Genomic DNA, 27,107 nt, shown 5'->3' with positions numbered 1-27,107 from the left:
TCTCTCCCTCATCCGATCGCGCTGCAACCTTATTCACCCCTGTCCATGGGGGGGAGAGGATGCCTTCTCGCGACCTGCTCTCCCTCACTGGATGGTTCTGGCACGCAAAATGCGCTCCTCGCCTCTGTCATCGGCCAAAACGAGCGGCAAGTCCATCGATTGGCCCGGGTCGTGGTAACTTCACACGGACCGCCTTTCCCACCGTGACGGGGTCTGATTGGCTGAGCGGTGGCTACCTCACTTGTTGCACGCTGATTGGTCGAGGGTCGCCGCGAGGCTCCTCCTTGAACTCCACCCACCACGGGCGCCATGGCGTCGGCCAGAGCGAGGTGAAGGTGAGGGTGATGCTGGTGTTGTTGTGGAAGGTTTATGGATGTAATAATAAAAAGCCCAACTATCAAAACAACTCCGCAACGCATGAACATTTAATTACCCATTCGACACAGGTAGGGGGCCCGAACTATAAACACATACTAACCGATATAACTGTTCTCTCGGGACTGAATGTTGAGTGCAGTAAGCTTCCAGATTCGCAACAATATGTCCAGATAGACAACCCTGATCTCATGTCTGACATTGAGGGCCTCCATCAATTGTTGGGTGAGTGGAAGCAGCATGTTCAAGGTCGAGTGACCTGTTCTGAAACCAAATTGGTGATCTGAGATGAGGTTGTTGGAGAAATGGAAGGATTTAATATCAACTGTGATGATGAATTCCATGACCTTTCTGATGGGAATTAAGCTGATCGGTCTGTAGTTAAGGATGCCAGTTTTTGCACCGTCACGTAATGCAGTAATGTTGACAGATTTCCAAGCAGATGGATGATGATTCAGGGCAAATGATAGGGTAGGAAGAGGATGTGCAAGAGTAGCAGAGCAGGTTTTCATGAAAAAAAGAGCTGATGCCGTCCGGTCCAGCAGCAGAGTTAGAGTCAAGGATTGAAAGAACATTGTCCATCTTCTCAGGAACAAAAGACAGAGTCCAGGAGTAGTTGGGATATGACAGGGAAGGGTGGGTACCACAAACGAGGGGTTGGGGACACAAGATTTGGAAGAAAACACAGAATTGCAGCATTCAGCCTTCTCGAGCGGAGTCTGCTCCGCTCGAAGAGGGGGACAGAAGGGCAGCACACACCAGATGCCACTTAACAAGGCACCACAAGGTTTTGGAGGAGGGAGATGAGTTTGAAAGTTCATTTTTGAGGTGAGCCAACTGTTGTTTTCTAGCTCTAGTGAGAGTGGACACATACTTGTTGCAGACTTTTTGGAATGCACTGAGATTTCCTTCGGTCGTATTTGCCTTCCAGGAAGGGAAGGCAAGTTGTTTCAAGGCCACAAGAGTCAATGTACCATGGGCGGAAAGAGGGACAGGATAACTGAAGACGAGATGAGATCAATCTGTGCATGAGAGAGCAGATTTCTGTGGAAGAATTCCAAGGCTGAGTTAACATCAGGGGCAGTAGATATGGGAGACCAGACCTGAAAAGAGATGGCTGCTTGCAGTCCCTGCCAATCTGCCTGAGTGAACGGCCAGACTCGCTAGTGTCGAGGCAGCTCTCTGAGAAGAGCCAGAGAGATGTTGACCATCACAAGCATATGATCAGATGAACCAATTGCAACAGAGGAAGAGCAGGAAACATTTGCAGTGAAGTTGGTCATCACCAAGTCCAGATCGGAGGATTTGCCATTGGGAGAAATCCGGGTTAGTACGTTCACAAATTAATTCAGTCCCATGGAGTCACAGGAGTCTTTTGATGAAGTGCTGTGGCTGGTGAGAGGGGGAGCAACACCCAGTTAATTTGCATGGTGACAAGTGAAATACTACATACTACATATGATGGAGAGTTGGGATGAATGGTAAAAAGTTAGTCCATCTATAATCTATACGAATAAGTGTGTGTGTGTGTGTGTGTGTGTGTGTGTGTGTGTGTGTGTGTGTGTGTGTGTGTGTGTGTGTGTGTGTGTGTGTGTGTGTGTGTGTGTGTGTGTGTGTGTGTGTGTGTGTGTGCATACGTGCGTGCATACCAAGGGAACTCCAAGGAAAGCGGACGTGGGCTGGCAGGAGAGTGGGGGAGAGTTTGGGGGAAGCTTCGAGGGAGCGGGTTGGGGGGAAAGCTTCGAGGCGGCGGCTTGGGCGGAAAGCTTCGAGGCGGCGGCTTGGGCGGAAAGCTTCGAGGCGGCGGCTTGGGCGGAAAGCTTCGAGGCGGCGGCTTGGGCGGAAAGCTTCGAGGCGGCGGCTTGGGCGGAAAGCTTCGAGGCGGCGGCTTGGGCGGAAAGCTTCGAGGCGGGGGCTTCACGGAAAGCTTCGAGGCGGCGGCTTGGGCGGAAAGCTTCGAGGCGGCGGCTTGGGCGGAAAGCTTCGAGGCGGCGGCTTGGGCGGAAAGCTTCGAGGCGGCGGCTTGGGCGGAAAGCTTCGAGGCGGCGGCTTGGGCGGAAAGCTTCGAGGCGGCGGCTTGGGCGGAAAGCTTCGAGGCGGCGGCTTGGGCGGAAAGCTTCGAGGCGGCGGCTTGGGCGGAAAGCTTCGAGGCGGCGGCTTGGGCGGAAAGCTTCGAGGCGACGGCTTGGGCGGAAAGCTTCGAGGCGACGGCTTGGGCGGAAAGCTTCGAGGCGACGGCTTGGGCGGAAAACTTCGAGGCGGCGGCTTGGGCGGAAAGCTTCGAGGCGGCGGCTTGGGCGGAAAGCTTCGAGGCGGCGGCTTGGGCGGAAAGCTTCGAGGCGGCGGCTTGGGCGGAAAGCTTCGAGGCGGCGGCTTGGGCGGAAAGCTTCGAGGCGGCGGCTTGGGCGGAAAGCTGAGGCGGCGGCTTGGGCGGAAAGCTGAGGCGGCGGCTTGGGCGGAAAGCTGAGGCGGCGGCTTGGGCGGAAAGCTGAGGCGGCGGCTTGGGCGGAAAGCTTTGAAGCAGTGGGTTGGGGGGAAGCTTTGAGGTGGTGGGGAAGATTGGAGATGGTGGTGTGATGGGGGAGGCTTGGAGAGGGTGGAGCGAGGGTGGGGTGAGGGGGGAGGGTACTGACATGTAGAGGTTTGACACTGTAAAATAAGGTGAGGGGATTCAATTGTTATGTGCAGACAACCTCTGCAAACTGGTCTTCTATAGATTCCAATATTTAATATTCTGAGATGAAGATTATAGGATGGGTGGATGGAATTTTGACAAAGATCAAGGCACAGAGGAAGGTCGAGCTGGAGGAACTGGAGAATGGATGACAGACCAAGTGGTTTGGTGAAGGAAGGTTTGCAAAGTTTGCTTTGTGAAAAAGAAGAAGCAGGAGACGAAGAGGAATCCATCATTATGAAGACTAATACGTGGGGTGCTGATGCCAGAGAAAGAAGGAAAGTTAAGCATTTTAATGTGTTTTCAAAAGCTTTTAAAGGAACGAGGAAGAAGCATTTTCTTCAATGAAGATATTGAGAAAATCATAGAGGAAAAGAAGAGATGTGCAGAAAGTAGAAGTGGAAGGCAGAATAAGATCATGTTTGAGTGAAAGTTGTTTTTTTCCCTTTGAATTCAAAAATATAATAAAATAGAAAAATGCATTGTTAAACAATAACTGAGGATCACTGGTCATCATCAGATGGAGTGGATTCCCCCACCCCCCCAGGAAGTGAACCGACATGCTATCCGATGAGGGAGTTCGATACTCCTTAACCTCCAAACTGGAATGGTGACCATGAATCCCCTCTTTAATGGTAATGGGTATCTAAACAAGGTGGATGTGTGAATGCATACACATGCACATACTAAAAGCAGAGCAAGAAAGCAAAGGTGTTAAATAATTTTATTTATTGTACAAGCACAGAATAAACCTATTTCCAAAACAATAATGTGCTTTCGATTTGAAATGAGCAAAACAAAGTACTTACCCAGGTTTCTGTGAAGCCACTGATGGCCCTCTATCAACTGGTCCAGCATTGCAGTGTAGTGCGAATTTGCCTCATCAGTCATGACCCAACCACCTGTAACAATCTCCAGCTGTCCACTCTTGATCAAGCTAATGTGAGGCATAAATAATGAAATATCATCACAACTTGACTCAAATTTAACATTAATTTTGACACTGATCTCAGGCTCATGCTAGAACTTGTCCAAAATCACATGCAGGACAAGTACAACAGGCTATATCAGTGTAATTTACCTGAATTGTAAGGACATTGGATAAATCAACATAGGATGATAGAAGACAAGTGAACCTGGGATCCCAGGATCGTGAACCATAGATTCACATGGGAACGAGAAACAGGCCAACCAATTAAACTCGCCTTTAAAGGTCATAAACAAAGTTTTTTGTTCTTCAAAGCAAATTGAAGCACTGTCTCCAGATTATATTTTGTTTTAAGTTGCAAATGCGATTTTAATTTAATAAAATAGGAGACAGTGTGGGTTGGCGGCAGTCATGGTGCATTTACTTTTGTAATAGAACCCACAATCACCAGGCATGACTCAGATATGGGTGTCTCATAAATGATGATCATCATTCCCAGATTATCGTACAGTTGGCTACAATAAAGGTGAAGATGGGACAACCTGTTAGACTTTAAATGACACCATATCTGCTACCTATCCCACCGAAAGGCATGTAAAGCCTATATAATCCTCACCAAAATGAGTACATGCCAGGTGGTGTGGCTTTCAGAGCATTCTCAATGAACATCAAATGCTCTGTGCATCCTGCTTCTTCTGCAACAATATAAAGGGTGGACTTGTGAAAGCCAGTAGTCAGGCAGGGTGAACGGAACGAATAGTTGCTGGTATTGTAGTTTGGGCAGACAAGAATATGCAGGTCGAGTTCAAATAATCAACAAATTGATAATTTCTGGTAAAATTGCAAAGGAGCTGTGAAATAAAGGGTGCCGAAACACAGCTAGGCAGTGCCGGGAGAGGAGAGAAAGGTAAAACTGAGATACAAGCATAAGAAAGAAAACAATCGATAAGCTTTTAAAAAGAGCAAATACTAAAATAATTTAAAACTATTTTCAGAAAATGATCATCTTTTTTTGTACACACTGTCAAGGCTCATATGAGAGCTAACACACAGAACGTACAACAAGGGGAGCAGGAGCCAAGAGGGTGGGAGGGAAGGACAAAACAGTGGGGAACAGAGACATTAGATCTGTGGAAGGGAGAGGGATGGGGTGGGGTATACAAGATGGACATTATAGGGACTGTCAGGTCCTTACACGACAGCGAATTATCAGGAAGGAAAGCAGGGAATTTGAAGGAGGTCGGTATGGGGTGGATTAGTAGGGGGAGAAAAGATCGTGGTATTGGATGGGGGAAGATAAGACATGGTGGCAAGGAGCTGTTTTAAAGATCTGGAGGGAAGAGTGGGATTGAAAAGAGTGTGGGAGTTTGTTCCAAAGGTGGGAAAAAGAGGAATGAAAGAGTGAAGGTGAGCAGTGATTCTTGATTTTGGTAGTTTTATCAGAAGTGTTGCTGGCGCACCTTGAGCGCCCTGCAGAAATGTGTGGGGGGGGACATTTCACAGAAAGAGCAGGGGGGGAGAGGCCAGAGGCAAAATGGCAGAAGAAAGAAAAACCAATGACCTGCCTGCGGTGAGAGAGGGAGACACACAAAGACTCAGCCTCATTGCGGAAGATACCAATGATCCTAAATGCCTTGGTTTCCACAGTATGAAGCCGAGAAAGGTGAGAGGCAGGAGCACCAGCACAGAAGGGAGAGCAGTACTCCATCAGGCTGCAGATGAAAGCTTTGAATGTGATCAGGAGCTCAGGTGGGACGAGGAAGGACTTTGCACAACGGAGGATTCCCAGTCGGCGACTGGCTTTGGAAGCAAGGTTGGAAATGTGGCTTTCCCAGGAAAGATCACGGCAAACAGTGAGACACAGAAGCTTGAATGAAAGGACTTCTTCCAGAGGATTGTTGAGAAAGTAGATTGGGGGAGGGGGGGGCTTCCGGATGGTCCTTTTGGAGAGACATCGTGAGAGTGTATGCCTGGTGTTGGCTTAATGGTTAGGGTGGTGGGCTTGGGATCCCAGGGTCCTAAGATAAAATCCCGCTTAGCTGTTGACTTATCACCAGGTGGGGTTAACTCGGTCTGTCATCCTTCCGAGATAGGCAAAATGAGTGCCAGCATGCTGCTATACTGTGTCGGAGTGGCGACCACTCCAGGATTGTACCCAATAGCCAAGGAGACTGCTGAGGCAGCACCAACGCTCTGCATAGAGTATGGTCCCAATGTATGGATGGATCGTGAGAGTGGGAGATTTGTCAGGATTGAAAGACATGTTTCCACGTGTTGGATTCCACATGATGGATTCCACGTGTTGGACTTGTGATTTTATCCAGATCTGCAGAGAGTGAAGAAGCTGCTGCTTGTCGGTCTGAGGGATGACATGGTACTGCAGAGGGTGGAATCATAAGCAGAGAGATAAAGAGGATTTTCCAGAGTCAAAGAGATCATTGATGAAAACCAGAAAAGGAACAGGGCCCAGAACATTGCCTTGAGGAACTCCAGTCTGGACAGAAAGAGGGGATGAGAGACTCCATTAAGAGCCACACGTTGGCTGTGACAGGAGAGGAAGTCTACAAGCCATGAATGGAGATGTCCTTGGATACCATAGGAAGAGTGGTTGGTGAGCAGGGCAGGGTGCCAGACCATTTCGAAAGCACACGATATGTCTCGGGATATGGCTCTGATTTCATGTCTGGCATTGAGAATCTCCATCCATTGTTGGGAGAGCAGAAGCAGCATATCCAGGGTAGCATGACCTGGTCTGAATCCAAATTGATGATCGGAAATCAAACCATTGGAGAAGAGGAAGAATTTAATATCTGAAGCGATTATGGATTCCATAACCTTGCTGATGATTGGGAGAAGGCTGATTGGTCTGTAGTTGCAGGGATCTGTTTTTGCAACTTCTTTATGCAGAGCGGTCATGTTTGCTGCTTTCCAAGCAGATGGCAGATGACCTTGAGCAAATGAGAGAGAGAGGGTGAGCAAGAGAAACAGCAGCTTTTTAGGAAACCAGGACTGATGCCGTCTGGACCGGTTGCAGAACCTGAGTCAAGGTTTGACAGCATGCTATCCACTCTGCAGCCACTTGAAAAACAAATGATTAATTCAGCCTTTTGACCCAAAGCACCAAAAACTCTGCAACAAGCATTTCCACTCTAAGGAGAGCCAGAAAACAACATCTGCCCATGCTCAAGAATTAACTTTCAAACTTGACACACTCCTCTAAAACCTGGTAGGGCGTTAGCGTATGCTAACTTTCCATGCCATCCCAGGTCGCTCCACCTTGGGCATGCTGCTTCTACTCACCAAACAATGGATGGAGGCCCTCAATCTCAGACATATCAGGGTCATCTGTGTGCATTTCACGTGCCAATTCACCTTACTCTCCAAACCCTCTGCCCATGGCATCCAGGGAAAACTCCACAAAGGGCTTACCGACTTCCTCTTCTCACGTAGCCAAGGTGTGGCTCTCAACGGCGTCCTTTCATCTCCTCTTCCTATCAAGGCTGGAGTGCCAAAAGGCAGTGTTCTGGGCCCAATCCTATTCCTGACTTTCATCAATGATTTATCTGACTCTGGAAAATCCTCTTTTCTATTTGCTGATGATTCCACCCTCTGCCGCAACATTTCTCATCCTTCAGACCTTGACAAAACTCACAAGCTTGAATATGTAAATTCACAAGCAAAACTTAGAATATGCCTTTCGACCCTGACAAATCTCACACTCTCACGATCTCTCACCGAAAGGACTGTCTGTCTAGCAACCACCCCGCCAACCCCTCTACTTTCGAAACAATCCTCTTGAGGAAGTTCACTCATTCAAACTCCTGGGTCCCACCATCAGCCATGATCCTTCTTGGGCAAAATGCACATTTCAAAGTTGGCCTCCAAAGTCAGTCACTGGCTGAGCATCCTTCATCATACAAAGCCCTTCTTTGGCACACTTAAATTTCTATGCACCAACAAGGTCTTCATCTATAGCTTGATGGAGTATAGCTCTCTCTTCTGGGCTGGCTCCCCTGCCTCACATCTTGCTCAGTTTGACGCTGTGGAAAACAAAGGCCTTCAAAATTATTGGAATCTCCCATGAAGCCGAGTCTATAGGAACATCACCATGCTAATGAAGTCAGGTCGGTGGTCTGTCTTCCCCCCTATGCTCTTTCCGTGCTTTGCACCCCCCCCCCCAACAGGTTTCTGCAGGGCATACACCCTCAATTCCCTTCTGGTTAAACAAGCTAAATCCAGGATCACTGCTCACTTCCACTCATTCGTTGCGCTTTTCTTCCGCCTGTGGAACCAGCTTCCACATCGTCTTCAATGTCATTCTTCACGTCTTCAAGACAGCTGTTTATCACCACCTCAGATCACCGCCAATCCAAAAATCATCATCTTTTCTACCCTTGTTTCCACCCCTCAACCCCATTCAAAATTTCCAGTTCCCCCACCCCCTTCTGAGAGTTTCCTTCCTTATCCATCTTGTCCACACCATGTATCTTCTCCAGCCCCTCATTCCTCAACACACCCATTGTTTATCCAAGTCTGCCCCAATCTTGGCCTTCAACTCTGCTGTTGGTGTTTCCTCCTCCCAACCCCCCCCCCACCCCCTCTCTCAACTGTCCCTTTTCACCTGATATATTCAGTGTACTAACTCTAGTTCTTCCATGAGCCTAAACTATGTATACAAAAAAAAACAAGAGTGCATGTACAACTGCCTCAGCATCATGTCTCCTCCCCTACTCCATCCACCCCATGCAGTACTCAAAGTGAAAATTTCTGGCAGGTGTTGTGTTGAATGGAGGAGCAGAGGAAATCCCATGACCTGCCCTCATTCTGGGACATCTCACTGATCTTAAATAATCGATTGATGTGTATAATTATTGTAAACCTTAATGCTTGACAATGCACATCATAAACAAACAAACCAAACAAGGAAATCAAATTGAATAAATAAATAAAAATAATAACCCACCTCAAAGTCAGAACTTCCTTAATCACTCGGTCGGTGCACACTATCGAGAAGATTTGTTGGCTTTATATAGTTCAAGCTATATAAGTTCAAGCTTTATATAGTTCAAGCTCAAATTGATATGCCTGCACCTTACAAACATGCCTCTCCTATAACAGGACTGCAAGGTTATCTTCGGTCAATGACATGATCGATATCTTGAAGAAATACTGCTTGACTGCAAAGTAAACTTTTACAATATCTTGTAATTGCATCGCAGGGGACACAACATGCAATTATTCACTAGCCCAAGGAGTTTCTGCTCATTCTATGCAGATAGGCCAAGGTCTATCAATGTTTTAATGCTGATGGATGAAGCATGCTATTGTAAAACATGCATAGAAGAGATGTTTTCCACATTTTGATGAAGAGTACATGTAAATGCGTGAAAATGTTTCTGGCCATTGAACATATTTTTTTCATAGGTTCCAAACTTTAGGGTTTTAGCTATATTAAAATAAAAAAAATTTGGTCTACAGTCAAGGCTTGTGGAAGAGCGAGGACTAGAACTGTTCGATGAACCGACCAGGATGCAACAGGACAAAAGGAAGAAATTTAAAGGAAGAAAGCAAGTTAATCAAAATGGGATAAATAAATCAATAACAGAAGGGATGACTGTTACAACAGCTGTGAAACACCAAAAGCATTTAGTAAATATTGAAAGATTTATGCTCCAAATGGAACCCCAGATATAGTTTTACCTGCTTGTCATACTCATCTTAACATGTACTTTCCCATGTTGAAATCCCATACCTATGTTGATTTCACAATTGTCTCCTTGAAATTCATGTAATATATGTACAACCTCTTTCATGAGCCAGAGACACGATCAAAGGAACAATCGATATTTTTTTTTTTTTAATAAAACTGCTGTGAAAGCATTGTACGAGCAATGTATGTCAGCCAAAATTCAAAGTCAAAGACTGATAACAGAAACTGACCTCTTAATAATCTGTCTCTTTTCCTTGTTGGTATCATTCCACCACTTGGCAAGAAACGACACTTCAGCCCAAACAAATGCACGACGAGGATCCTCTGCCATTTTCTTTGTCATTCCATCCAGAACATGGCGAGTCTGATCCTGGTAGTAGGCATCAAAAGTTTTGAGCCATCCTGAAACAAGAATGACCGCACTATGGTCACAACCTGTGACGGGCAGATTGAGAAACATGCATTTAAAGCACTCCACATATGAACAGCGCAATTGGGAAATGCATTTAAAGCGCTCTTAAAAGATTAACTCGACTCCTCTCATCCACGTCACCGTTCACAATGGTTATATCAAACGAGCCGATTCATCACACGATCACGTTTTTAAACCCCAATATGGGGCTGTTGAAAAATTACATAACCCTATGTGTTTTTTAGGGAGGGACATACGGTGCAGCTTGCTGATAGGCTTTCTTCAACTTTTTAATATCTTGATATTATTTTTATTCGACAATGAAATAAATCTTTTTGGGGGTCTCTAATCATGAGTAACATTCAACCAAAACAAAGCCAATGGAAATCTGATGCAACAAACCCGGGCAGTGTATGATCAGCAGAGGCCGACAGGCCTAATGTTTTAGCCCAGAAAATGAATCAGCTGGGGGGGTCCTCGTGTGCAAAAAAATGTACCCTAAGTTACCCACTGGAATTTTGAAGTTGACCACTTCCCTGAACAGAAAAACTTGGTTACCATTTCCATAACCCGGCAATAAGTGCGAAAATGGTGTCTCTTTTGGGGGTTCCGACGGAAATTGTCGGGCCAATTATTAGGGGTAGTGGAAATGAAAACGACTGTTACTTTGCAGTCTTACACTCTAGAAACACAAACTACCCCTCAAAATGTCAGTCTTGAGACCCTCTTTCATATGATATGCAAATTAGGTTCATTGGTTCAAGAATCAGGTCACTCGAGGTCAAAAGGTCACGAAAATTTTGGTCAAGTGAAAATCTGACCGATCTCTGAAACATGCCCCACAGAACATGGCACATCCATATTTTACCTTCTCTGAGGGTCTATCCAATCACCATAGGTGCCAAGGAACACAATAATATGAATAAAGTGGAATTTGTTGCAATAAAATGAAAACAGCACAGAATGGAAAGCGGTCGACTTTCAATGTGATCACTTTTTGGCCACCGCTTAAACGATTTCCTGTTGGGAAACTTAAATGGTGATTATGTCATGCCCGTTCACCCTAGATAGACAAATTAAATGGTTAAACCCTTAAAATGGTTTGCCTTAGAATACCCTTCCATATGATATTACCTTTATGGAGATTGGGTCAATAATTAAGTCATTAGAGGTCAAAAGGTCACCAAAATTGGGGTCAAGTGAAAATTTATGTGGAAAATGCCCAACAGCACATGCCAGATCCATATTTTTGTCCTCTACTGGGGTCAATGTTTTTGGAATAGATACAAAAAATACAGATATGAATGGAATGTACTTAATGACCACCATAGGGCCTAAACAATAAACGAAAACTGCCACTCCAACATAGTAAGTAAACACATACCGAGTGGTAGAATGTGATTCTGGTTTGGAAATGCGTATAAACTTATGAGTCAGTCACTCACTTTCTGACGACACCAAATACATTTTGACATCCTGACTTTTCCGAGTCACTTTGACAAGTGCAAAATGTACAACAGGGATTGTTAGAACCGTGGCAAGGACATCTCTGAGTTCCACACTTTTGACATGTGCAGTGGATTGCAATGTCTTCAGGAATTGGATTGTTCCCCCTGCTTGGGACCAGAAGATCATCGATAAATTCAAAACCAAATTGTCTTGGGTCAGAGGGTTTGCATGATGAGAGGAGGGACACCATCTCTTTTGTAGGAAAGTAGGCTCTAAAAATGTGCAACCGAATGGCATGACTTGTGGGTGGCAGGTCATCCAAGCATGACCGCTTGGCATCATGATACCTGTGGCTTTGGAGCTGGTTCATGGTTTTCATCGTTGTTCCTTTCTTAAGGATCTGTGTCAGATCGGCTTCTACTTTATCAATTACTGTATCCAGGTTACCTGTCACCACTACAAAGTCCTTTAAGTACATCTCTGGATTGGCTATTAGAGCAGCATGCTTGGTTCGAACTTTACTTGTGTCGTCACACCCAGTTAGTGTGTGGACAGCAGGCAAAACCTGACACAAACTTCGTCCGATCCTCTTTGAAAGGATATGTATCGGAATGTATCTTGTCGAGTCACCAACCCCTTCACCCAGAGTTCTTCGAGGCCGTTCGCATTCAGCTCGCTCCAGTAGAACATCAGCAAAATGAACACATCCGTGTCTGACGATCGGACTATGATACGATTTTTACCTTGTTTAACAGCATGCATTGCATGTGGTATAATCATGTCAGCCTCTTCTACATTACACTTGAGTTGTGGAACCTCTACAGGTCTCGATGTCATGGACCAACACGAAACGACGATGCTGTCTGGTCTACAGAAATGACTGACTATAATCTCCAATGTAGGAGCACTCCAATTCCGTACCAACGCCTCTGCATGAATGAGGGATTCAAATTTTGCTTTGTTGACACTGGATGGCCAAAACCTGTCCATTTCTCGAGGGAGAGGGGTTTCCCTGGACACATCATGCAGTTCTATGGGTGACTTCTTCTCTCGCCTTTGCCGCTCAGAATCCTTCAAAGACGTTCCCATGTAGGAACCAAACACAAAATCAATTTTCGAGGTACCCTTTGCTGCAGAGGCAACATAGCCTAAAAAGACATCACAGAAGTCACCAAAATCTTTTGAACTCTTTGTTTGGATCTTGCAAATATTTGCCATCACATCAACTATACAGCATGTTCCCATTGAGGCATCAGGTCTCGGTGTTCTTGGGTCCTGGTCGCTGAGATGATCTTCAAGTTCATGGATAATTTCACTTTTAATTGGCTTGGTCATTAGGCCTTCGTCATCAAAGAGAGGAGATGTTGTACACACATCGTACTGCAGGAGTTCCTCCAGAGTCCGTCCTCGTTTCTTTGCAATCTCTAGTGTACGTTTCATCTGAGCATCTTCTCGCTTGTTGAGTTTTGCTTTTCCTTTGTGTGGGAATGAATTATTGCAGATTGCAGCGAAGGTTTTAAGGTTGGTGCGATGAATCGTGTCTGACAGTCGAACGGTCTTCTCTATGTACCTTTCTCGATGAAGTTTCTCATATGTATCGTTGCCGATTCTCTCCACATTCAGCAGCTGTTCTCTGATATCTTCTGACATGACTTCCTTGGTTAAGATATTGTGGAGCATTTTCTCTTTTGGGGGAGTGAGGAAGGGATTCTCATTCTTCTCTATGACATTTAATACGGCTTGAATGTTGGCCTCCTCAAACTTGGTTGCTGCTTTGCTGAATGACCTGTTGACTTCAATGTTCAATTAACTTCAATGCACTTCAATTAAGCATAGAAAACTAGAAGATACTTCTTCATGGTTCATAAGACATTGTTCTGCATTTCCTTTTCACGTTTTCACAGGAATTTTACAGCAAATTGGAGATAATTTCAAAGAACCATGCCTAATATAGCATAGCATGTGTACAATCACTCTTTGTTTTGTGTATTGGAGGCACCTCTTCAGGTGCTGCCACCTATTGTGATGGTAACCTACCTGCAATTAAACTGGGGGAATTAATCGTTGGTTTCGCACAAGGTACCACATTTAAGTGTCATTTACCGATTTGATTGTGTTCCTTTGGCATTCTCATAGATGAAAAAATATGGATCTGGCATGTGCTGTTGTGCATTTTCCACAATTTTCACTTGATCCCAATTTCCGTAACCTTTTGACCTCTGCAAAGTAACAGTCGTTTTCATTTCCACTACCCCTAATAAATGGCCCGACAATTTCCGTCGGAACCCCCAAAAGAGACACCATTTTCGCACTTATTGCCGGGTTATGGAAATGGTAACCAAGTTTTTCTGTTTTGGGAAGTGGTCAACTTCAAAATTCCAGTGGGTAACTTTGGGTACATTTTTTGCACACGAGGACCTGATACACTAATAAGAAAATTAAGATGGCAGATATATTATTTTGTCTGAGTGTCATGGTGGGTGGAGTCAAGTGACAAATGTGGGTGGAGTCCGGCAGCTGTCCAACCAAATGGGTGCACATTTCAAAAATCGAACCCCAACAACAACCACACAGAGCTCTTGTCAATATGTGACAGCAGGTAAAAAGGCAATGATAGTAGTCCTGAATAAGTGAACACCATCTAGCAAACGACGATGCTGCCACCTCACCACAGAGGTCAGGTCACATATGGGAGTATGCGCCAGAACAGTGTGTCACTGCGGCCACTTTCCACCGGTACTCCAGGGGCTTCCATCTGGCCATCATCCAGGCAGATGCCTATCCCATCCCATTGGCCTTGAGATTCCGATCATCCTGTTGCAACCACGTGGCACGTGGTCGGCTCGTTGGAATCTTCCACTCATGAGTCACCCTGGCTGAGAGACTCTGGTGAGCAGGATCAGAGTCAGGAAAATGAGCCACATGTCCAAACAGCTGTAGCTGATGCTCACGGGCTATACAGGTAACAAATCTCATCTGAGTCTCTCAGCAAATGCTCCGTTGGACACAAGGTCTGACCAGCGGCAGCCAAGGATTCTCCGAAGAGAACTGGTACCGAAGGAGTTAAGACTTTGTCTTTGATCCTTGGTAAAAGTCCAAGCCAGCAGAGACATGAATAGCACTGCCAAGGTAAGTGAATCTCACCGTGACATCAACATCCTCGCCACAAACAGGTACAGATAGGAGAGCAGCATTGAAGATGTCATTGAAAGCCTGGATCTTAGATTTGACCCAGGAAACCCAAAATCCCAGTAGCTCCGACTCCTCATTCAGCACCTCGAGGGACCCCAAACGGATATCAAGTCTCCACAAAGATGACTGCATCATCAGCGAAATCAAGGTTAAAGATCTTGACATTCCAAAACGATGCACCACAGTTTTATCTCTCCGACATCCTTCCCAGAATGCAATCCATACAAGTGATGAAAAGTGTGGGAGCCAATACACACCCCTGCTGAACTCCAGCAATACTGGAAATAAGTCGGAGCTGGAACCACCACACCTCACAGCACACTCAGTACCAGAGTATAGGTCAGAAATGAGATCGATCAATTTTGGTGGCACTCCACAAAGACCGAGAATCCTCCAGAGGGCATCTCAAATCACTGAATTGAATGCTTTGTGGAGATAAACATAGGCTGCAAGCAGCCCCTGCTGAAATTATAGCTTGCGTTCGGTGAGGACCCGAAAAGCAAGGATACATTTTGCATTTTCTTATTTTGATCTGGTGTTGATAAATTGGTGTGGTGTTGATGTGGCACAGGAATGATGGGCTGAATGGCCTGCACCTGTGTCTAATTTCCTTGTTATACGGTCAATCGTTGACCTCGTTGGTGGAAAGCCCAACTTCTGTCGGCACTGGTGCTCAAAAGCAGGTGATGGGGAACCCCATAAAGAATTATCCGAGCAAAGACCTTGCCCGGCACTGAGAGCAGTATCACTCCTCTGTAGTTGTTGCAGTTCCGGCGATCACCCTTCCCTTTCCAGATTGGGACAACAACACTTCTCTTTCAGTCATTTGGGATGATGTCTGTGACCCAAACAGAGCACAGAACTGCATGCAATGACATGAGCACATCATTTCCACCAGCCTCGAGAAGTTCAGCATGAATGCCACAGACCCCAGAAGCTATACCCCCTTTCAAATGGTTCACCACAGCCTGTGTTTCCACAAAAGAAGGTGGTTCACAGGAGGGGTGGGGGAGTGGGGAAGGGGGTGAGAGGGAGAGGGGGAGGAAGGGGCAGGAGAGCGATGCTGGGGGGGGGGAACTCCACACCACACGTCGCTGTACACTTCAGGAGGGAGGCGGTGTGAGGATTGGGATGGAAGTGAGAAAAAGAGAGTGAGGAGGTGGAGGGGAGAGTGAAGAGGGGATGAGAGAGGAGGGATGGGGATGGTTAGGAAAGGGGGGATTGAGGAAGGGGGAGTGAGGAGGGGGCGAGAGAGGAGGGATGGGGACGGCTAGAAATGGGGGGATTGAGGAAGGGCGGGAGAGTGATTAAGAGGGGGAGGGGGAAGGGAGTTCGCAATGATAATGCTATGCTTTATAACCACAACCACACACACTTCCAGGTATTTGTTAACCTCTGCCATCGAAGATCGGAGGTTACTGTTTTCACCGCTTTCTGTTTGTTTGTTTGTTACTTACGAAATCTAAAGATTTCGTAAGTATATTGATGCCTTCCATTTCTGTTTGTTTGTTTGTTTGTTTGTTTGTAGGCACGATAACTCGAGAACGGAAGAAGCTACCAATGTCAAATTACACCACGTGATTCAGGAGGGTGATGGCTAGTGCTGATTAGATTTTGGTCAAAATCGGTTCAATGTCAATGTCAAGGTCACAGTGAGGTCAAATATTCGATTTTTTATGGTTTGGTACAGATAACTCCAATGGAAGAAGCTACCAATGTCAAATTACACCACGTGATTCAGGAGAGTGATGGCTAGTGCTAATTAGATTTTGGTCAAAATCGGTCAAAGGTCAAGGTCACAGTGAGGTCAAACATCCAAAAAATGATAACTCGAGAACGGAAGAAGCTTCCAATGTCAAATTACACCACGTGAATCAGGAGGGTGATGGCTAGAGCCGATTAGATTTTGGTCAAAATCGGTCAAAGGTCAAGGTCACAGTGAGGTCAAAAATTCAATTTTTGTTGGTTTGGTACAGAATCAAGGTAGAAACTTCTGGTTTGTGTCGCTACCTTCTCCAGAGACACCTTTTATGAGACAAAATCAGAGGTCAAGTTGACGATTTCTTAAGTACCAGTCTATGACTGCTTGTTACTTACGAAATCTAAAGATTTCTAAAGTATATTGATGACTTCCGTTTGTTTGTTTGTTTGTTACTTCCGAAATCTAAAGATTTCGTAAGTATATTGATGACTTCCGTTTCTGTTTGTTTGTTTGTTACTTCCGAAATCTAAAGATTTCGTAAGTATATTGATAACTTCCGTTTCTGTTTGTTTGTTAGTTTGTTTGTTTGTTTGTAGGCATGATAACTCGAGAACGGAAGAAGCTACCAATGTCAAATTACACCATGTGATTCAGAAGGGTGATGGCTCATGCTGATTAGATTTTGGTCAAAATCGGTCAAAGGTCAAGGTCACAGTGAGGTCAAACATCCAAAACATTTGATTATTGATGGTTTGGTGCAGAATCTTCGTATAAACTTCTGGTTTGCGTCGCTACCTTCTCTAGAGACAGCTTTTATTTTTCTCGGTCAGAGGTCATGTTGACGATTTCATAAGTACCAGTCTATGACTGCTTGTTTGTTTGTTTGTAGGCACGATAACTTGAGAACGGAAGAAGCTACCAATGTCAAATTATACCACGTGATTCAGGAGGGTGCTGGCTCGTGCTGATTAGATTTTGGTCAAAAATCGGTCAAACGTCAAGGTCACAGTGAGGTCAAACATAATTCCGTAAATTCATGTGGAGAAATGGAGTATTTTTGCTTCGCTCGACGTTACGAGTTCGTTTTAATTTCGATTTTAATTTTGTCTTCGGTTTTTGCGATCGCTTAGGACACTTAAAACTGGGTTGTCGAAATTCTGGTAAAAATCGGATGTTTTGGAGACGTTTTAAGATTGTATAAAAAATATTTCACTCGACGAGTCACGGGTCGTCCCATGATGCAGTGCGCTCGAGCAGACGCGTCGTTGAGTTACGTTAAGGTATAATTGCGTGGAGAAATGGAGATTTTTGCTTCGGTCAACGTGACGAGTTTTGATGGTTTGATCCAGAATCATCGTGGAAACTTCTGGTTTGCGTCGCTACCTTCTCGAGAGACAGCTTTTATTAGACAAGGTCAGAGGTCAAGTTGACAATTTCGTAAGTACCAGTCTATGTCTGCTTGTTACTTACGAAATCTAAAGATTTCGTAAGTATATTGATGACTTCCGTTTCTGTTTGTTTCTTTGTTTGTTTGTTTGTTTGTTTGTAGGCACGATAACTCGAGAACGGAAGAAGCTCCCAATGTCAAATTGCACCACGTGATTCAGGAGGGAGATGGCTAGTGCTGATTAGATTTTGGTCAAAATCGGTCAAAGGTCAAGGTCACAGTGAGGTCAAACATAATTCCGTAAATTCATGTGGAGAAATGGAGTATTTTTGCTTCGCTCGACGTTACGAGTTCATTTTAACTTCGATTTTAATTTTGTCTTCGGTTTTTGCGATCGCTTAGGACGCTTAAAACTCGGTTGTTGAAATTCTGGTAAAAATCGGATGTTTTGGAGACGTTTTAAGATTGTATAAAAATATTTCACTCGCCGCATCACGGCTCATCACGTGGTGCAGCGCGCACGAGCAGACGCGGTGTTGAGTCACGTAAAGGTTTTGCGTGTGCGCCCTGACGGTGTTTTCGATAAAGATGGTGTTCAAAAGTAATTTTTTATCCCAATAAAGATTATCGTCACATGCCTGACTCGCTAAGCCGTCGGATTATGTAAAGATTGTTGGTGGATGGCCGAATATTACGGTTTTGTGACTGATAAAATAATATTAAATAATTGCGTGGAGAAATGGATATTTTTGCTTCGGTCGACGTTACGAGTTCATTTCAACTCGGATCGCAATCCTGTTTTCACTTTTGGTAACGGTTAAGTATGCTTAATACTCGTTTGTCGAAATTCAGGTAAAAATCGGATGTTTTATGAGATTTATGTCGGGTGTCGTATCTGAGGTTTAACTGAAGATTATGCTAATGAGGGGGATCGTAACACAAGGCATTACGCGCTCGTTTTAAAGTCAATTTCAATCCTGTCTTCAATTTTGGTAACGGTTAAGTATGCTTAACACTCAGTTGTCGAAATTCTGGTAAAAATCGGATGTTTTCTGAGAGGTTTGGTCCAGAATCATCGTAGAAACTTCTGGTTTGCGTCGCCACCTTCTCGAGAGACAGCTTTGATTCGACAAGGTCACAGGTCAAGTTGACGATTTTGTAAGTACCAGTCTATGACTGCTTGTTTGTTTGTTTGTTTGTTTGTCGGCACGATAACTCGAGAACGGAAGAAGCTACCAATGTCAAATTACACCACATGATTCAGGAGGGTGGTGGCTTGCGGTGATTAGATTTTGGTCAAAATCGGTCAAAGGTCAAGGTCACAGTGAGGTCAAATATTTGATTTTTGATGGTTTGGTACAGATAACTCGAGAACGGAAGAAGCTACCAATGTAAAATTACACCACGTGATTCAGGAGGGTGATGGCTAGCGCTGATTAGATTTTGATCAAAATCAGTCAAAGGTCAAGGTCACAGCGAGGTCAAACATCCAAAACATTCGATTTTTGTTGGTTTGGTGCAGAATCATCGTAGAAACTTCTGGTTTCTGGAGACAGCTTTGATTCGACAAGGTCAGAGGTCAAGTTGACGATTTCGTAAGTACCAGTCTATGACTGCTTGTTTGTTTGTTTGTTTGTTTGTTTGTTTGTGTGAACAGTATTACTGAAAAACTCCTGGACGGATTTCGACGAAACTTGGTGGGGGGGGGGGTTAGGTATGGTCCAAGGATCATGCCATTAGATTTTGGACTTGGTCCCCCCCCCCCCAAAAAAAAAACATTGAGAAAAAAATTTTTTTTTTTGCATTTCTACATGTTTTAAGTGATTTCCAACCCCCCCCCCCCCCACCCCAAAAAAATTGTTAGAGGAAAAAAATTTTTGCAACTTTTTTTTCAACAACATTTCGATATCTTTTTTTTTTGCATCTCTACATGTTTAAAGTGATTTCCAACCCCCCCCCCCCAAAAAAAAAAATGTTGGAGAAAAGAACTATAACTGTCAGCATCGTTGACATCATATTTCATGAATAAGATATAAGGTTCACTTGAGTGACCCAGCAGTATTGGTGGTGGAGGTTTTGCACTCTCCCGAGTGCTCCCCTCTCTAGTTATAGATGCGTTCCTGGAAAACATCATCATATACGCACTTGAACCTGCATGGTCACAGCTTTGTTAAGTCGAGTGGTCATCTCGACAGAGAAAAAAGTAGTTTGAGACACAGTCAGTTTGAAAAATGAGACACAGTCGGAGAGGGAGAGGACGCAGTACTTTGTGGGGTGGAATGCTGGGAAGATGGTATGCAAAGTATTGTGGGGCGGGACTCCTGGTAAACTGCTCTTCCATCTAATGGACGTTAATGCGGTGAATTGGTGCTCGCTTTAGACGTATAAGAAGTATGTTCTTAAGTAACATATTCGTCCAGCAGCCATTTCTCATATGAGGCCAAATAAGGAAATTCGTTCAACACCCCCTACAGAAAAGGTTTGACTTGACAGGGTGGTAGAATAGACCCTATAGAACACCTCCAGGTAGTATGTGGTTTCAAATTGTGGTATCATTAAAATTCTACAGGCCATTATACATACCAAGGGTACTTACCAAGAGGGTCACTGTGGGCAAGCAAAATTTAGGGAGAGGGGTAACGTAATCGTGAATATCTTTGTCGAGACTCAACCAATTTTCAATATTGAGGTATCATTGGCTTCCTATTATAATTCTCTATCAGAGTATGTACAGTTATTTGAAAATGGCCTTTGCCATGGCATCACCAAAGCTAAAATATCACACCAATTCAAACTTTCTGACATTTTTAATTGTGTTCTCATATGAAGGTGAACTGTGTTTCTCAATTACTACTGGTATGTATACATTTTGGAAATCAAACGCTAAAGAAAGTATTGTTCTGCAGAAATTCATATACATACAGAGGCATGCATAAAGAAAACTGCAACTGTTATTTTTAGCGTTCGTCTTTTACTAGTGTATAGCAACACGGAAGCACATACATCAGAGCCGAGCATAATAGTTGTCTTTGGCAACACGGAAGTACATTAGTGAAAGCCGAGTCTAATAGTTGTCTCTGGCAGCACGAAAGCTACTCAATCATCATAGTGGATGATAATAGTTATCATGGTCGACACTGGGAGCTGTGCATGACAACACAGAAGCACTTTAGTGAGAGCGAATCATAATCGTTGTGCATGGTTGCACGGAAGCACATTCGTCAGAGCTGTTTGTAATATTTGTGTCTGGCAACAAGGAATCACATTCGCCATGGAAGCATGAAGATGTCATCTGTTGTAACTTTTAGTCAGCGTCTTTTTCACCACTGGATTCAAAGATTGTTCTTGGATTTTCACAAGTTTCTTCGGCCATACATGCACATGCTTCTGTGCATGGCATGTGGTTGGTTCTGCATGTGCAGTCGGCTCAGCGACATAGAGACTTCTTGCAGTGACAGACAGTCAGCTCCGGAAGACCCCGTGGTGCTGGATCTTTGGTCATGAGCACAGGCTGCAGGGCACCATCCTGAATTTTCCAGCCATGTCCAGCTGCTGGTGGAAGGCTCTGTGTAGGCTCCAATGCTCTCTTCCATACATAGGCCTGGTAATTTCCTCGCTTCATATGTTGCTGTAAGCTGTCGAATGTAGGGGGGAGATTTTCATTTATTTGTCCATTTTGACAGAACTGCCAGTATCTCACATTGTTCACTTTACTCCCAGCCCCCTTTGTTGTTGAGTACATTGCACATATGAAGGCTTCACATGCTTCTGAAGTGCTGTTGCTGAGCTCGGGTTCTTCTCCAAGCTGTCCCAGACTGGTCTGATGCTCTTTACTGTCAAGTAAGACATTGAAACCCTTTTTCTTGCCGAGTCCTGAGAGTGCACTGTTTGAATCGCACCCAGTGAGCGCGTGGAAGCCGAGTAAAGCATTACACAGCTCAGGTCCTAGTTTGTGTGCCAAGCTGTGGATAGGAATATACCGAGCTTTATCCTTGATTCCAGTCCGAAACCACAGCTCCCGACACTGGAATTTTCTGTAGTGTGTGGTGCAGAGGACAGCCACATCTGTGTCAGGTGATTGAATCACAATCCTGTTGTGATAATGAGAGGCATGTTTTGCATGTAGCAATATTCGTGTGTCTGCCTCTTCATGATCTGACTTGAGGGGAACCAGTTCTTCACAGTGCCCTCTGATGACTAGCACAGACTTCTGCAGGTTCTTGAAACCACCACCGATGACTAGGTGTTGACCATCAAGCAGGGTGTCTACCGCCATGTGGCACCATGTGTCTGCCAAGAAGGCACACAAGTTGAGTTTGTTTTCTACATTTCCAATGTATTTGATCCACTGCTTTGGAATAGGAGTGGCTGGCCCTTGGATTGTCACCTCGAAGGCTGCAGATGTTCCTCGTTTCTCTCGCTCCCCAAGTTTGATTGAGAAGCTGGAGTACCGGTCGAAGACAACATCAACCCGCTGACAACCATTCCGACGTAGAGGGGCAGTAACCAGGCTGTAATACTTGAATGCCATTTCACCGAAGTTTGCAGCACCAGCGGACTTTGTCATCCGTACCAGCGCCATTGCATCGACGATGTGGGCCGTAGACATCTGGCTGGCCGTAGCCAATGATATCTCAATATTGAAAATTGGTTGAGTCTCGACAAAGATATTCACGTTTACGTTACCCCTCCCCTAAATTTTGCTAGCCCACAGTGACCCTCTTGGTAAGTAGCCTTGGAATGTATAATGGCCTGTAGAATTTTAATGATACCACAATTTGAAACCACATACTACCTGGAGGTGTTCTATAGGGTCTATTCTACCACTCTGTCAAGTCAAACCTTTTCTGCAGGGAGTGTTGAACAATTTCATTTTTTTCAGGTCCTTGCTCCTGGACTATATGGACCAGTATGCAAGATGATGGATAGCGGAGACCCCCTCCATGACATATCACATCGATCTAAATATTAAATACCAGCAAATACATCCCATCGCTTCGCTGACAGGAATATAAAGTGAGGGGTGGTGGGGTAAGGAGGGAGAGGAGGGATGGCACAGTGAGAGGGGGGAGGGGGATCAAAGCAGGGAGGGGAGCGAGGAAGGAGGGGAGAGTGAGGAAGGAGGGAGAAGGGGAGTGAGGAAGGAGGGAGAAGGGGAGTGAAGAAGGAGGGAGAAGGGGAGTGAAGAAGGAGGGAGAAGGGGAGTGAAGAAGGAGGGAGAAGGGGAGTGAGGAAGGAGGGAGAAGGGGAGTGAGGAAGGAGGAAGAAGGGGAGTGAGGGAGGAGGGAGAAGGGGAGTGAGGAAGGAGGGAGAAGGGGAGTGAGGAAGGAGGGAGAAAGGGGGTGAGGAAGGAGGGAGAAGGGGAGTGAGGAAGGAGGGAGAAGGGGAATGAGGAAGGAAGGAGCAGAGGAGTGAGGAAGGAGGGAGGGAGTAGGGGAGCGAGGAGGAGTGCGGAAAGGGAAGGCAGCATGAGGGGACACTACATCCGGACATGACCACCATCTGGAGATAACCACCGTCCAGACGACGGGTATACTAAAAGAGGGGTGGGGGGTGGAAAAGACAGGAGGGAGAGAGAGGGATGGAGGAGCAAAGCAGCAGGGAGACCAAGGCGAGGTGGGGAAGCGAGGAAGCAGGGAGTAGCAAGAAAGTTGGGGGGAGCGAGGAAGGGCAAAAAAACAGTAAACAATGCATAAATAAAACATACAAAAAACTAGAAGGGCATTCCGTGGAGTAAATACCTCCACCACACAATGCCTGATCCATGAGAACATGTCGAGCCCAATCCATTTTTGAAATATCAAGCTATCTATCATTTTTGGCCCCATCTCTCAATGATGAAGAATCACTTTAAAAATCAAATAACTCTCATATCCAGATCGGGATTCGGATCTTCACCAAAATCGAATCAATTCGTCTTTGCATTACACCCATGTGCACCAAGTTTCATCCAAATCTGTCCACAACTTTTTGAGATGTCCTGCTATATATTAGTTTAGCCCTATCTCTCAATGGTGAAGAATCACTAAAAGTTCTCGTCGTCGGATCTGGACCTTCAACAAAATCTAATCACACACCCAACCTGTCGACAAAATATCATCCGGATACGTCCACAACTTTTTGAGATATCCTGCACATAAACAAACAAACAAAGACAAACAGGCAGACAGAAAGGGGTGAAAACATAACCTCCTTCACCTTCGGTGGTGGAAGAAAAAAAAAAAAAAACATTAAAATGAATTACTTTTAAATAACTGTTGTTATGATTGGGATTGCATTTATTATTGTTTTGTATACCTTGTCGAGGCTCGTATGAGAGTGAACATACAACGCACAGCGATAGGGGCATGAGACAAGAGGGGCAGGAGTGGGAAGGACAAAACAGTGGGGAACAGAGACATTAGATCTGTGGAAGGGAGAGGGATGGGGCGGGGAACACGGGGTATACAAGATGGACATTACAGGGACTTTCAGCAAGGAAAGCAGGAAATTTGAAGGTGGTGAGTTTGGGGTGGATTAACGGGGGTAGAAAAGATCGAGGATTTGGATGGGGGACGATGAGAGGTGGTAGTGAACAGCTGTTTTGAAGGCCTGGAGGGAAGAATGGGATTGAACAGAGTGAGGGAGTTTATTCCAAAGGCGGGAAAAAAAAGAGGAATGAAAGAGTGAAGGTGAGCAGTGATTCGTGATTTTGGTAGTTTTACTAGAAAGGGGTTGTTGGCGGACCTTGAGCGCCCTGCGGAAATATGGTGGGGACAAATTGCAGACAGAGCAGGGGGGACAAGACTGGAGAGGAGACGGTAGAAGACAGAAAGACCACCGACCAGCCTGCGGTGAGAGTGAGAGGCCCAAAGACTCGGCCTCATCGCAGGAGATACCAATGATCCGAAATGCCTTGGTTTCCACAGCGTGAAGCTGAGAAAGATGAGAGGCAGGAGCACCAGCCCAGAGGGGAGAGCAGTACTCCATCAGGCTGTGGATAAAAGCTTTGTGTGTGGTCAGTACAGGAGCTTAGGTGAGTTGAGGAAGGACTTTGCACGATGGAGGATTCCCAGTCAGCGACTGGCTTTGGAGGCCATGTTGGGAATGTAGCTTTCCCAGGAAAGATCATGGCAGATAGTGAGACCCAGGAGCTTGAATGAAAGGACTTCTTCCAGAGGATTGTTGAGAAAGTAGATAGGGGGGTTTTCCAAGCAGTCCTTTCGGAGAGATATGGTGAGAGTGTGAGATTTGTCAGGATTGAAATACACTAGACGACCTGTGAACCCGTTTGGTTCCCGTTGTGACAGCGGTTGATAAAAAAAAAAATCATTTCAAAAATAAAAACAAAGACAGCTCCAGCGAACTATACCGCTGAAGTTGTTTGCATTGATCAAATTCTCCCAGAGTACTTGACTGAATCGGGAATTGATTTTTTAATATTTTGTTTCGTTGCCAGATTTGAATGAAACTTGATACTGCATACCGCAGAAGAATGGTGAGTAAGGTGGCACTAAAAATTTTCCGCTATCGTGTACCGTTTTGGCTGTATTTCGGGAACATATACATACATATATAAACATGAGAGTTTTAGTAACATATAGATAGATGTTCCACGTGTTGGACCAGTTTGTGATTTTTCAGATCTGCAGAGAGCGAAGAAGCTGCTGCTTGCCGGTCTGAGGGATGACAGATGGTATGGCAGAGGATGGAGTCATCAGCAAAGAGATAAAGAGGATTTTCCAGAGAGTCGGAGAGATCGTTGATGAAAATCAGAAAAAGAACAGGGCCCAGAACGCTGCCTTGAGGAACTCCAGCCTGGACAGGAAGCAGCATCCGAAAGGATACAGTACATATTGCTTGTGGCAGTGTTATTCAGGTGTGGCAGACTGTCCAGTTGAGGTTGAAGACTCAGAAGACGAAACGGAGGCTGATTTGCTTGGGATATTTTTCAAGAACTTCACAATGGAGACTTGAATGGCTGCCTTCATTTTCTGTTCATAGACCTCCTTGTAACATTTCAGGACATTCTCCATCTCTCTCCGTGCCTTGGAACTTCTCATGCAGTACAGATCATTATGTTCATCACGAAGACCTCGCTCGGGATGACGGAGCCGGAAAGGAGCACCTCGCTCGGGATGACGGAGCCGGAAAGGAGCACCTCGCTCGGGATGACGGAGCCGGAAAGGAGCACCTCGCTCGGGATGACGGAGCCGGAAAGGAGCACCTCGCTCGGGATGACGGAGCCGGAAAGGAGCACCTCGCTCGGGATGACGGAGCCGGAAAGGAGCACCTCGCTCGGGATGACGGAGCCGGAAAGGAGCACCTCGCTCGGGAAGACGGAGCCGGAAAGGAGCACCTCGCTCCGGATGACGGAGACGGAAAGGAGCACCTCGCTCCGGATGACGGAGACGGAAAGGAGCACCTCGCTCCGGATGACGGAGACGGAAAGGAGCACCTCGCTCGGGATGACGGAGCCGGAAAGGAGCACCTCGCTCGGGATGACGGAGCCGGAAAGGAGCACCTCGCTCGGGATGACGGAGCCGGAAAGGAGCACCTCGCTCGGGATGACGGAGCCGGAAAGGAGCACCTCGCTCGGGATGACCGAGCCGGAAAGGAGCACCTCGCTCGGGATGACCGAGCCGGAAAGGAGCACCTCGCTCGGGATGACCGAGCCGGAAAGGAGCACCTCGCTCGGGATGACGGAGCCGGAAAGGAGCACCTCGCTCGGGATGACGGAGCCGGAAAGGAGCACCTCGCTCGGGATGACGGAGCCGGAAAGGAGCACCTCGCTCGGGATGACGGAGCCGGAAAGGAGCAGCTCGCTCGGGATGACCGAGCCGGAAAGGAGCAGCTCGCTCGGGATGACCGAGCCGGAAAGGAGCACCTCGCTCGGGATGACCGAGCCGGAAAGGAGCACCTCGCTCGGGATGACCGAGCCGGAAAGGAGCACCTCGCTCGGGATGACCGAGCCGGAAAGGAGCACCTCGCTCGGGATGACCGAGCCGGAAAGGAGCACCTCGCTCGGGATGACCGAGCCGGAAAGGAGCACCTCGCTCGGGATGACCGAGCCGGAAAGGAGCACCTCGCTCGGGATGACCGAGCCGGAAAGGAGCACCTCGCTCGGGATGACCGAGCCGGAAAGGAGCACCTCGCTCGGGATGACCGAGCCGGAAAGGAGCACCTCGCTCGGGATGACCGAGCCGGAAAGGAGCACCTCGCTCGGGATGACCGAGCCGGAAAGGAGCACCTCGCTCGGGATGACCGAGCCGGAAAGGAGCACCTCGCTCGGGATGACC

At 46.1% G+C, this 27,107-nt stretch overlaps 1 protein-coding gene across 5 annotated transcripts in view; it reads right to left on the bottom strand.

The window, feature by feature from the left end:
- The window catches only part of LOC147017777 (alpha-mannosidase 2x-like), a 272,410-nt gene that overhangs the window by 226,023 nt on the left and 19,280 nt on the right, over positions 1-27,107 (bottom strand). For all 5 annotated transcript variants that reach the window (XM_085847681.1, XM_085847685.1, XM_085847683.1 and 2 more), the window contains 2 exons: positions 9,918-10,089; positions 3,859-3,986 (listed from right to left, as the gene is read on the bottom strand). In XM_085847681.1, the coding sequence (XP_085703807.1) occupies positions 3,859-3,986; positions 9,918-10,089 (300 nt within the window). The remainder of the gene's footprint in view (positions 1-3,858; positions 3,987-9,917; positions 10,090-27,107) is intronic.

The sequence above is a fragment of the Eptatretus burgeri genome, chromosome 11 (genome assembly GCF_056783735.1).
Source record: "Eptatretus burgeri isolate ZD-2024b chromosome 11, Ebu_testis_v1, whole genome shotgun sequence".
Taxonomy (NCBI): Eukaryota; Metazoa; Chordata; class Myxini; order Myxiniformes; family Myxinidae; genus Eptatretus; species Eptatretus burgeri.
This window is presented reverse-complemented; position numbering and strand designations above follow the sequence as displayed.